This window comes from Thermobia domestica, chromosome 9 (genome assembly GCF_964235325.1).
Source record: "Thermobia domestica chromosome 9, izTheDome1.hap1.1, whole genome shotgun sequence".
Taxonomy (NCBI): Eukaryota; Metazoa; Arthropoda; class Insecta; order Zygentoma; family Lepismatidae; genus Thermobia; species Thermobia domestica.
Genome location: NC_137462.1, coordinates 55969126 through 55983096, shown reverse-complemented (window position 1 = coordinate 55983096; position 13971 = coordinate 55969126). Strand labels below are relative to the sequence as shown.

The window sequence follows — 13971 nt, the reverse complement described above, 5'->3', positions numbered from 1 at the left end:
CGCAGATAATGAGGTAGCAAATATATACAACTTACATATAATAGTCATGATTTCGAAAATAGTTTTAAAAACATTTTAAATTGCTATCTTTTGTAGTTTTCTGAATCAAACGAAACAATACATTATATGTTTCCTCGTGATCAAATACCAACTACAATAAATAAAATGCAATATAAACTGTGCAGATACAAATTAGCATCTTGGGTAATGATCTACGTACTTACCCAAGATCTTCAAATGCAGATATCGGACCAAAATAATGCCATGTAGATGATATCAAGTAATTTTAGAGCACGTCACTAAGTTTTTAAACTTCATCATTACTGATAAAAAAAAAAAAAAAAGAAGCATTTGTTCAATCGTTATTAAGAAATCACAGAAATAATCGTTATTAAGAAATAAAAATTAATCACAGCACTGCAAACACATGCACATATCCCGAACTGACACTAGCAGCAGCAATTGCACTAAATAATAATAATAAAAAAAAAAAAAAAAAAAAGTGACGAAACTAACAACGCAATACAATCTGCATTCTTCATGACCACGCTTTTACTGAAACTAGAAGTCAAATAACTTCGAATAGAAATAGGTCTATGCTTTTAATTTCGGGAAGAAGCAATAGAGGAAGTTTAGAATTTACTGCTTTTCTGTGCAGCCCCCACTCATTGTTGGACACACTTAGGGTCGGAGTGACAACGCATTGGTTATTCTTTCTTTTTTTACCAGAGGCCCAGAACATACATACATATACATACATACAAGGGGAGAAAGAGAGAAACAATTGCTGTTATAAAACTCCAACCCACCGGAATGTTCATTGAGGTCCGTCACAGCTCTTTGCAGAGAGAAATCTGTAGGGTCACAAATGTGCATTGTATTTTCTGTACTTCAAAGGCAACAGTAAAGAAGATTTTTTTTAAAAAGAGAAGAGAGAGGGAGAGAAAAAGATGAGAGTACTTTTTTAAAGTTTAGCTGCTGAAGAATGGTGTGATGTGTTTACTATTTCGGTGACCTACGCACTTCTCCAGTTTGTCACAAAAGCAGGGTTGGCAAAAACCATGGTTTTTATTAAAAAAACCAAAAAACCGGTTTTTTTGGTTTAAACCAGGCTTTTATGGTTTAAATAATTTGCTCTATATATTCATATCATATATGGACAGAAATAAGTTTGTTTCGCCTTGATGTTATTATGCAACAACCGGGTTATGCTGGAAGGGGTTACATAAGCTTAAAGCGGAATAAAAACCGCTTCTCGAGTTACATCCGAGAGAAATTGTCCTCCATTTGAACTCGGAACCAGGACTAATTGGCCACAAATGCGATACGTCTGCGACTCACTCACGAAGGAATCCTGATTAAAAAAAAAAAAAAAAAAAACACCAACGTTGTACTGATCTTTACATGCTTCTTAATATAACTGTCGAGAGTCATTTCAGAAGGACAAAAAGATAGTTGCACAAGTGAAACCATTACACAGAATTACATATGAACAATTTTAAAGTACTACGGAGTACAGAAGAACTAATTTAGTTCAAGTTAGTTAACAACGACTTTTATTGGTCCAAATTAAAGAAATACACCGAATTATTTGAGTCCACTTTGGCTCAGACTCATTTATACATAAATAGATACCAAAGATACTTATTTCACTAAATGCCTCTCGTGGGGTCTGTATGACTCCCCCCCCACACACACACAAAAAGTACGGCATTTTCGATGTATTTTATCAATAGTAAACATTGAAACGAAACAATATTTAGAATTTTTCTTCGATTGCAATTACATAACAATAATAACAATTACAAAAAATCACAAAATAAACATTTATAAACGTATAAAAAAAGTTGCTTTTGTATTATAATCTTTTTGAGTAATTAATGGGGAATCTAGGTCTGAATATAATACGAATAATATACGAGAGTGAAACGTGATAACCCACAAATGTGTGTTCATCAAGATTTTACAAACACATACACTTTTACGAACATTTTTTTTTTGTTTGTTTTTTAGTTTAAACCAGTTGTTTTTTTTGAAAAAACCAGCTGGTTTAAACCACCTTGGTTTAAACCAGCCAACCCTGCACAAAAGGCAAAGATAATTCTGCTGACCAGTTTTCAGTTTATGGAAGGGGATGTGGTTAAATTAGGGTTTTGGTTCCTGACCTCTTAGGCTAGAAAAACTTTATTTGAAGACATTTCTTCATCTTCAAGGCCAATGGTCTGAAAATTTTCAGATTTATCAGAGGAGCTTAGGCGGCATTTTTTTTTTTTTTTTTTTTTTTTCCAGTAAATAGCGATACTTGAGTAGCGAAAGGGACTGTCGTTTCGTTCTGTTTAGGTCAGAGATGCCATTCACCTACAAAACGGTTGCTAAACATATTGAAAACAGCAATAAAAGGACTATTCTCTCGTGTTATTTCTTGTCCTTTTGCTGTCACTGAGCCACAAGCTTCAAACACACTTATATTTTGATTTTAGGTATTTTTCAACCGGTTTTAAAACTTTTACTTGAAAACAAACGTTTCTTAGTGCTCTTTCCACCACCATCACAATTTCATAGCGTTTTTTAAGTAGGAAAAAGATGTAGGAAACCATATCCACAACTTTATCCGTTATCCGCACAGAAAAGAAATATATATCCGCAAATACCCATTTCGATCCGGATATTCGCATCCGCGCAGACCTCTAGAATTTCCATAGTGGATGAGACAGGCATCATCACAAGTTGAGTTCCTGCCGAGAAGGAGTTCTGCTGTGCACTGTACCATTCACTTCATTCTCGCTGTGAAACACTTTCCTCTTGAGTTTTTTTTTATTCAAGAGCTCGAATAATTAGAAGTCACAAAGTGATAAGTCCAGGCTGTATGGGGAGTGAAGTTGAACCTCCCATGATCCTTCTTTAATGTCCCCTACACAATGCCCGCCACATGCGAGGGAGCTTTGTCATGAAGAATGACAAGCAACAGGCGTCAACATCTCAGGACATTTCCTTCGTATGGCCGCATGCAATTTGTTGAGATTCGTGATATAGCGTGGTATGATACCCGGTTCCTTGAATTTTAATAACGAGTATCCTCGATAGTCGAAAAATGCTGTCATTTATACCTTTGCCACTGGCGGTTGGGCCTTCATTTGCGTCACTTTTGGCGATGACGGAAGCCTCCATTACATTGTTGCTGCTTTCGTTGAGGGTTCAAATGGTGACATCTCGCTTCATGCCTTGCCGCAATGCACAGAAAAATTCGTCACCATTTTCGGCATATCGACGCAGGAACTGCAGACACGCATCCATGAGAGATACTTTTGGTGTGTACAAAGAACTCGTTGGACACACTGTGCACACCCTTTACAACAGCTTCTTCTTCACGATAGTGTACATTGTGCCGTGCGAAGCACCGAACTCCATGGCCGACATACAGCAGTGCCAACCCTATGAGGTTATCACAGTTGATGACATGTGCCTGGCCCGGACTTGAAGTGTCTGTCATATGTTTCCCATCATCTCACAACATTCGTGCCCAATTCTTTACAATTATATTCGATACACACTTTTCCCCATAAATTATACTTATTCTCCTGTGAGTTTCGATGTGCGGACAAGAACTGAATCATAGCGCATTGATCAACGTAGGACGGGTTTGCAATCGCAGATTTTTTTTTTTTTTTTTTGTGTGTGTGTGTGTGTGTGTGTGTGACACCACAGTCAAACACCACGTGCTAACAGCTTGGCTGGTATTCTTGCACGTCCATTACTGATATGTTACTCGCCCAACACATACTTTCCTCGATTCTCAGAAGAGTGCAGAGTGTTATCCGGGCAGGTGGTATTATTATTATTATTATTATTATTATTATTATTATTATTATTATTATTGAGTTTAATTACGATATGAATGATTCGACGAAGGAATAATGAAAATCCAATTTTGATATTAGTAGACGGAAATCTATGTCCAGCAATTATGAAATTATTTTAATGAAGCTGATCAGATAGACAAGAGAATTAATTATCACGCTCGTTGTATTTATATCGCGTGCGATATCTGTCAATTGTTTAATCTGCATATCAATGTCAGTTGTTCATAAGATGTACTCTGCTGTTGCTTTACTATACGAATTAATATAGTGTTTTGTCTATTTGAAGTTGCACACGACAATAATAATAATAATAATAATAATAATAATAATAAACTTATGTTTTGGCTATGACAATATGTCATTCTTGTAATTTCGTGTTCGAATATTATTTTAAATATTTTACTGATTTGTTTATTTCACTGGGGTCCATACTCCTTGCTATCTCGATGAAGTCCGATTCTTCTGCAACTTCTTACGAATAAAAAAAAAAAAAAAAAAAAAAAAACCAATAACCAGTTACTACGTATGAGAGCAATCTTCATCAACAAATATTAAAGATCCGGAGAATCGTATTTCTTCACAACTTTGTTACGTTAAAAGTTTGATTATCATACCATCAACGAAATGACACTATGAAAAAAGCATACAAGTTTACCTGGTGACGTCTCACATCATCAATCATCTTTGCCTGAGCATTCTGACATTTTTGTTGAAATCCGTCAACTTCATTCAATTGTTGCAAACAAGACTTGCATATTGATTTCGGCCATGGATCATTTGGATGCACCTGCAACGAAATTTACAGTGTTAAACGTATATACATAAAATCAGATAGAAGTGTAGAATGAAACTTACTGTAACAGAGTTAATATTTAAAGTTAACATTCCGGTTAAGGTATTTTCCCCCCTTCCAAATTGTGGGACGCTACACATAAAAGCTGGAGACAAGAAACTTGAACAGGTGGCTAGTTTACAATACAGAGGTAATAGTAATATTAGTAACGATCTGAAATATATGAAATGAAATCTTTAAGTTTTACGTCTCACGGTTATGCCGGTTATAACACTACATGGAACCAGGATCTGTGGCATAGTTATCATTCAGCTCTCTTGGAGAGAAGATACTGCGGTGGGAAATGGCATATACAATCAAAGTTGATCTTCACGATGGTTTGTGCATCTGCCAACTGCACCGATTCACACCATCGCTATGGTTCGGAGCCCACGTTAACAGTAAGTTCAATCTTTCATAATCCCTATAATAATCTTCTCGCAAAAGCTTAAAAGCCTTGGTGGGTGGTATAGAAAATTGACCTATTGGCCTTCTCCTCCCACTACATGGTAGTGAAATAGATATTTTCTCCGAAATCCAGTGTTGCCAAGAAATTCGATCTGTTTGGTAATTCTCAGTCAGAATAGTGGTGAGTAAAAGCTGATCATCTCTGTCACTTGAGAAAGGAATGCAATGTCTTAAATGTTTTGGGGATGGAAAAAGTAGCCTGGAAACTCGAATGGTTTGTGTTGTTTTGTTATTTGACACTTTCAGAAGAAAACCTTTCTTCTTCCACTGAGAAAGAATGAGCCATATGCAGGCAGTTGGTCAGTGTGTTCATTTTCGGAGCATCTACCTTTCGTTGATGAGGGGGGGGAAAAGGAGAGAAAAAACAAAGTGGTCTCTCAAACCCACATGTGTAAGTCATTAATTACTGTTAAAAGGGGACCAAAAATATGGCAACGTCTTCGGACACATGTTATGTTACAATGTCGATAGTAAGAGGATACAACTGTTCGGACAGTTCCGAATATCATCCACTGAGAGCCATTTTGTTGCTGCGAGAAATATAAAATAAAATAATAAAATAAAATAAAATGCGTATGTAATTGGTAAACAATAAAACCGCAAAAATTTACATTAACACAAATCATTCTTGTATAATATTCTGAATTGCAATGACAAAGTAGTTCTAAAATTGTTATATTGTTATAGAGTCAAAGGATTACAATATATAAGTTGATACAATATATCTTGTATCATGTTTCATGAATTCGAATACAGACTGGTTGATTGGCTTTAAGTTTAACTTCCCTATTCAGCACCAAAGCAATAAGAGACGCAGACCTATCATAACGTGGAATCCGAACCACTCAGTTTCATTCGGAACTGAACCCGAGTCTCCCACGTCCAAGGTGCGTATGTAAACCAAATATCAACGACGAAGCTCCTTAATCATTTAATATATGCGAGATTGATGTGTTTCTTTCCATGCATCTAAAACCACAACCGTTTCGTTAATATTATACAGGGTTATTCAGGAGGATGTCACATAATTTGTGAAGTGATTCTACATGTGAAAATAAACCGAAAAAGTCCTATGAACATGTGTCCGAATTTCGATCGTTACGGAACTGGAGCAGGTTGAAGACTACACACATTCATGAATTATTATTAAGACAAGTGTGAATATTACTAACCGAAATGCTGTGCAGGCGCTGTAGTGGTCAGAATAATGGTAGGACAGGACTGATCCATCTTACAAGAAGTGTGGTGGTTCTCCAACAGATATCCAAATCGCATGACAACCGGAGCATACGCACATATCCTGAAAGAAGACCTATCTGCACTTTTGGAAGGCGTGACATTAGAGCAACGATAGTAAATGTACCTGCAACATGGAGCACCAATTCACTGTCCCAGACAAGTATCCCAGTATCTGGATGACACATTTCCTCAACGATGGATTGGCCGTGGTGGACCCAAACTGGCCTCCCAGATCGTCCAACCTAACCACATTAGACTTCTATTTATGGAGCTGGTTAAAGGGGGATATGTACGCTACGAAGTTGGATACAAGTGAAAAAATTGTCCCTCGCATCACCCACGCTGTTACCCGCATTAAACTCCGACGAGATGATGTTCGATGCGCAACACAACACACCCTCCAACGCGTTGACAAGTGCATTGAGATGGGTGGGGAACTTTTTGAACAACAATTCTACAATGGATCAGTTATCTGTCCCACCATTACTCTGTCCACCACAGCGCCTACACAGCATTCTGGTGAGTAATATTTACACTTTCTTCATAATCATTCATGGATGTGTGCAGTCTTCAACTCGCTCCAGTTCCGTAACGACCAAAAATCGGACACATGTTCATAGGACTTTTTCGGTTTATTTTCACATGTAGAATCACTTTACAAATTATATGACATTCCTCCTGAATAACCCTGTATATTTAAATAGAGTAACTCTAAACGTATAGCTATAAGTTATCATATCAGGTGCGGTAAGTGTTGATTTAATAACGATAACCTTTCTACTTTATTAACTAAGTTTATTACGTTTGACCTAAGGTTCCGTATACTTTGTATTGCCTGTTTTTCCTCAAAACAATCCTCTCCTCCCTGCTGGTTGAGTTTTATTGCATATTAAATAATAAAAGGGTAAAGTAGATAAGAATTACCCTAGACAAGTGTTGATAATACTGGTAATCAATTCTTGCCACATATTCTGACTTCTTAAAAATTTCCTCGATGTATCTAGTCGAAATAACAGAGTTCCCTTTTAAAATTATCTTGGAATTTCAAAAATCCCCACATAATTTGTATCTGCATTAAGAATTTTTTGGGGAAGGGGAAAGTCTTAAAAATAAATGAAATACCATGCTCGAATACAGCATAACATCTTCCGTTCCGGAGATAAAACAAAAATATATTAATGGTGTATTGTGACGTACATATTTTCCGCAATACACAAACAACACCAATCATAGATCATTTTATTTGAAACGAAACTTTTTTTTTTTTTTTTTTTTAACGATATCGAATATAGTGCTGGCAACGAAAATTTTCGGAAACATCCGTGCTATGAAAACAATCAACCCACCAATCAGCTGTTAATGCATTCGAATATACTAACAAAAGCCAGCACGTTTTCATTTTGTTACGGAAACTGGACAGTAGGAAGAGCACTTTATAAAATAAATAAATAAATAAATAATAATAATAATAATAAGTAAATAAATAAATAAAAAAGAAATAAACTTTGAAACAGAAAAATACTGTACGCAGTCACCAAGCTGCTTCAACAAACTCAATTTCCGTTGGCCGGTACAGCAAACACGACATGCTCATGTTTAAAATTAATTTATTTATTCAAATTTAATACGGAACAGTTGCAATTTCAGTTTTATCATAATCATTTTATTATATCTAATAATGATCTAAAAGGAAAATCACAAGAACCAAAGAGGTGTAATTTATAAATAAAACACCTACCTCATATTGTAAACTTCTGCTCAGTTTTAAACAAATTAATTGAGTCATTCCTTCTTTCCCGAAGATATCTATGCCTTCTGTATGGCGACCAGAGCACAAACGACATATTTGCCAATTCATTATCTATTCTAGAAGTAAACAGTAAGGACTCCAGTAAATAAAAACCTAGCATATTCTTTAATATTGAATGAACATGAGGAAAGAGACATTACGCTAATTTAAAAAAAAAAAAAAAGAAAAGGAAAAGAAAAAAAACACTATATTTGTCTTCAAACAACGTTTTGAGCTTATCCATGGAGCTCTTTTTCAACGTATCAACGACAACCACTTCACAATAACTAACGCATGATAATACATTGAATATTATATTTACCTAGATTATTCATAGACGGCAAAAGCTGCAAACCATAACAAATAAAAGTATATGAAAACCTACCCAAAATACATGAATTTAAACATTATATATATAACCTCATGTCCTACCCAATTTGGAACACACAATGTGTGTGATCCTTCTATTACACTGAAGCAGCCAGTTTCAAACGTATTCATTGTACCTCTAAAGCCCTTACTTTACAGGATTAGTGACGTAATTCTTAATAATCCGAGAAAGTTCTTTAGAGATGCTACAACTATCACGGTTTAAGCTCGGCTCCTCTTTCAGACTGCAAAAGGCCTCACAACCCGGAATTTTGATTCTATTATTGAGTGTTGAGTCAGTGATAAGACAGTTTTCTTTTTCAACGTCTTTGATGTCCCTTACATGTTTCTTGATTATTTGTAGTCTCATTTTGTTTGTCCAATGTATTTTTTTTTCATACATGAACACGTCACTACATATATACCAGCATTTTCAAAATCTTTTATGAAATACCTTTTGTGAAAGGGAAAAGATTTTTGTATGTTTATTCCTGTTCCTGTACATAATGTCACAAAAGTTGTTTTTGAAAATAACTCACCTGATTCAGGCTCCTTTCAGGCCTGTAACGTTTTATGCCATTTTATTTTTCGAAAATTATAACAAACGGACACAAGCAATACAGAATAAATGAAAGAACGCTAATATAAAATTGGAAAACCTATTTTAATTCTAGTTGGGAAACAACTGGCTAATAGATAGTGTTGTTCAAATTTCTTTTTTTTTTTCTTTCTTTCTTTTCTTTCGGCTACCTGGAAACTGATTTTCAGTTTTGAATACCGAAATCGACTTTTGAAACTAAATACTTGATATAAAATTCGAATTAAATTTCGGCTTTGAAACATGTTTTCAAAATCCAAAAGCAACTAGCGATTTCGATTGTCTTTCCATTACAAAAAACAAGTAGCCATTGTACTCACACATGTAATATATATTCCATAATTATTGCTGAAAGTTACATTTTTCTTAGAATTTCCTCAATATATTTACTTTATAATATATATTATACTTCCAAGCAAAAAAGAATCTAGCTTTCGGAACATTCCTTATATAACCAGCGCTCGAAAAGAGAAATATTACGCGCCAGCGTTGATATGAGTTTTGCATACGAATATTCAAGTGTGCCGTCGAATTAAAAATTTTACAATTTCACGATGAATGGTGCTTGTATGAAAATTAATGGAAAAAAGAAATGTCAGATTGTGTCATACAGGCAGAGGTGGACCTGTTCCATTAAAAGGGCTTTGGTTCAGGTATTGGGAGGACATCATACTAACCGGTCAAAGAAGGACTTTTATTTATACAGGTCTGTTGCTAAAATAGATACTGTATATCATATTATGATTATAAATGCATTTGCTTTTAACTATAACTTAAGACATAATTTTGAAACATAGATACTTCAAACAAAAATGCTGTTTTAGTGTGGTTTGAAAAGTTATTGCCGAAAAAAAATAATTAAATACGCGAATTATTTTGTGTACTTAATAATGTATACCTTTCAGGAAAATATATATTTTTTTTATTAAACAGATTTTTAGAGGGCATCATAACGGAGAGAGTGCACTGAGCATTTATTCGAAGGGCTCGTACACTCCTGCATACAGAGATAAACGAAATTTCTAGTTAACATCCCACGATAATGCTTCAAGGCCAAAGGAGACTGTGATAATGATAATGAATGAAATTGTGGAATTAAGGAAGTTTGAAAATTACTAGAAAATCCAGATACACGGTATGCGTCCACCACAAAGTTTACTTGGCATGAACTGAGATCGAACCATACATCCCACGCACAAATGGTGAGCACTCTACCACTGAGCAACTGCGACCCCTGCATACACGAGTATCCGGCTCATTTCGAGCATTGCAACGTAATAGACTGATATAATGATGACGTCAGTTCCTTTCCGTTACCATGGTGATCGCCATGTTTTTTTCTATGCAAACGCGTGAAGGGAATGGTGTATTTTAAAGTTTAGTACAAACAAGGACAACAGGTGTAAATTTAGTTACAATTATAAAATGTTTTAACGACTAATAAAGTTGGTGGGAAAGAGTATAGATTTAGAATATGGAAATGCTTTTAGGTAATTACGAATAAAATCAAGAAAATTCATAAAGAAAGACTAATAACAAAGGAACTTATTTCTAAAAGCGCCACATCTCTAAGTGATAAGGTAGAAATCAAATAATTAATGTAAAAGTTATTATCATGTAATCCACCTTAAGAAGCAATTATACACAATATAAACTCCCTAACGTGCAAATTGACAAACTGTCGGCACAAGGAAAACTGTAAAAATATACGATTTTAAAAGGGAAAAGCTTTTAGAGCAATATTAATTCTATTGGCATATTTACTTTTCTTATGTCCACTTGTACACAATATTAGTATCTACAATATTACAAAATAAAGGGGAAAAAACAAGCCTTTGGAAATTTTCAATCCGGACTATCAGTAGATATTGGTCAGATATTTTCTTATATTCCTTATCAACTATTTTTTTAAAAAAAGAAAAAGAAAGCATTTAGAAACAGTACAATACGAAAATATCCAATTATAAAAGACTCACCCATCTATATATATAAAAGAGAACGTACAAATCCTTTGTTAGCTCATCACGCTAATACGGCTGAACCAATTTCTTTCATTTTTGGGGGGTTATTAATATTTGGACCCTAGATGGTTTTTATCATATCACTTTAATTTTCAATTACCAGTGTCTTGAGATAATTGACCATTCAAGTGTCCATAACGTACAAATCCTTTGTTAGCTCATCATAGCTAAATCTAACCGTATTTATATGCAACCCACATGACCGTGTCACTCGGCGGGTTAACATAAATGACAGGCGATATAATGTTAACATTTACTCCATTCTTCTATGGTTTTTATCATATCACTTGAAAGCGAAAAAGTAAAAATTATCTAAGTCACAAAGTTTATTGCGTTCCGGGGTGACCCCAGCGAAGCGGGGTGAACGCTGCTAGTATATTCTAAACAACTGTTAATCATTAATCATGTTCACGTATACAATGTTGTGATACTTATATTAATGAATCAAAAATTTCCCAGAATTATTTAAGGTTAATATCTGATTATGAACAAGAGTACATTTAATATGATCTTGAAGCTTTGCTGGCGTCTACTATTAATCCAATGTTCTCGGGATTGCTGCCAGAGTAGGTGTTGCTGTGCTGAGCTTTCGTTACCATACAGCGGCAACATCTTCAGAGCTATGTGTTGAAGTGTGCTGGTCGTACAGATTATATAGTGGTCTTTAAGAATCGCTGTGTTCCTATTGGTTGTTTTTGTTGGCCAATGGCGTGCTCTGATTTTGCTGGTGGAAACTGCTCTCTGATTGGCTGATGGTTCTTTTCGTACTGAGAAGCTGGAACCAGATGTCAGGTAGATGATAACCTTCGTCTCTGTTGATGGATGGCTTGTATGTACGGATGAATAAAGATTCATGTATTTTCCTGTCCCAGAACTGTTTACTTTTCTTTAGTACTTCAATTTGGTCCCACATGGCCGTATGATTGTATTGTATGCAGTGTTCGGCTATTGCAGATTTTTCTGGTTGTTTAAGTCTGGTGTGTCGCTGGTGTTCTTTCATTCTGTCTTCAATGTTCCTTCCTGTTTCACCTATGTAAGTGGCGTTACATTCACAGGTGATCCTATAGATGCCTGGTGTCTTTAATCCCAATGAGTCTTTTGCACTTGGTAGTAAACTCCTGATCTTCGGTGGAGGGCAGTGTACAGTCTTGATGTTGAATTTCTTCAATAGTCTTGCTAGTTGGTTGGAGGTTTTTCCCATATATGGAATAAGTGCAATATTTTCCTTGTCTGCCGTGTTGTCCTCTTTTGTGGTGCAATCTCTGCTACTGTATTTTCTCATGGCTGTGTTGATCTGTTTCGACGAATATCCGTTGAATTTGAATACTGTTTCCAGGTGAGACAGTTCTGTGCTTATATTATCTGGATCTGCTATTTGGTATGCTCTGTGTGTTAGAGTATTCAACACCCCCATCTTCTGTGCAGGATGATGAAAACTGGTCGCATCGAGGTAGAGATCAGTGTGTGTGGGTTTCCTGTAGATTGAATGGCCTAGACTTCCATCTGGCTTCTTGTATACGAGTACGTCCAGAAACGGGAGTCTTCCTTCTGTTTCTGTTTCCATTGTGAACTGGATGTTGCGGTGTATAGAATTCAGATGCTGCAGGAATTCGTCGAGTTTCTGTCTGCCATGGGGCCATATGACGAATGTGTCGTCTACATACCTGTAGAATACTGTAGGTTTGTATGTTGCTGTTTCTAGCGCTTTGTGTTCAAAATACTCCATATAGAAGTTCGCTATTACTGGAGAGAGAGGAGAGCCCATTGCCACACCATCACTTTGTTCAAAGAAATTGTCTTGGTAACTGAAGTAGGTAGACGTTAGGGTGTGTCTGAAGAGATGTACTATATCCTTGCTGAAGTGCGATTCCAGGAGTTTAATAGAATCTTCCAGTGGTACCCTCGTAAAGAGAGAAACCACATCAAAGCTGACGAGTATGTCATCTGCGTTTGTCTTGATGCTGTGTAGCAGTTGTACAAAATGGCTGGAGTTTCTGATATGGTGTGTACACTCTCCTGTTAGTGGCTGTAGCAGTCCTGTTAATTTCTTGGCCAGGTTGTACGTGGGGCCTCCTATGGTGTTAACTATGGGTCGTAATGGAACTTCTTTCTTGTGTATCTTCGGAAGGCCATAAATCCTTGGTGGTATTGAACCGGAAGGTTTAAGCCTCTTCTTTTCTTCTTCATTCAGACTGGAACTTTGTATTAATCTGGAGGTTTTCTTTTCGATGGCCTTGGTTGGATCTCTGTCAATTTTTCTATATGCTGGATCTTCCAGTAGGCTTGTCAATTTGGAGTGGTAGTCTTCCCTGTTGAGAATGACGGTCGCATTCCCCTTGTCTGCTGGTAATATTATGATGCTGTCATCAGCTCGTAGGTCATTGAGGGCTTTCCTTTCTTCTCTGGATAGGATCAGAAACTCCAGCCATTTTGTACAACTGCTACACAGCATCAAGACAAACGCAGATGACATACTCGTCAGCTTTGATGTGGTTTCTCTCTTTACGAGGGTACCACTGGAAGATTCTATTAAACTCCTGGAATCGCACTTCAGCAAGGATATAGTACATCTCTTCAGACACACCCTAACGTCTACCTACTTCAGTTACCAAGACAATTTCTTTGAACAAAGTGATGGTGTGGCAATGGGCTCTCCTCTCTCTCCAGTAATAGCGAACTTCTATATGGAGTATTTTGAACACAAAGCGCTAGAAACAGCAACATACAAACCTACAGTATTCTACAGGTATGTAGACGACACATTCGTCATATGGCCCCATGGCAGACAGAAACTC

At 36.2% G+C, this 13971-nt stretch overlaps 1 protein-coding gene across 6 annotated transcripts in view; it reads right to left on the bottom strand.

Moving 5' to 3' along the window:
• Window positions 1–13971, bottom strand: part of LOC145694669 (uncharacterized) — a 508204-nt gene that overhangs the window by 488184 nt on the left and 6049 nt on the right. For all 6 annotated transcript variants that reach the window (XM_081771146.1, XM_081771145.1, XM_081771143.1 and 3 more), the window contains exons 2-3: window positions 8138–8265; window positions 4516–4647 (exon numbers count right to left, since the gene is read on the bottom strand). In XM_081771146.1, the coding sequence (XP_081627272.1) occupies window positions 4516–4647; window positions 8138–8257 (252 nt within the window). In that variant the 5' untranslated portion in view covers window positions 8258–8265. The remainder of the gene's footprint in view (window positions 1–4515; window positions 4648–8137; window positions 8266–13971) is intronic.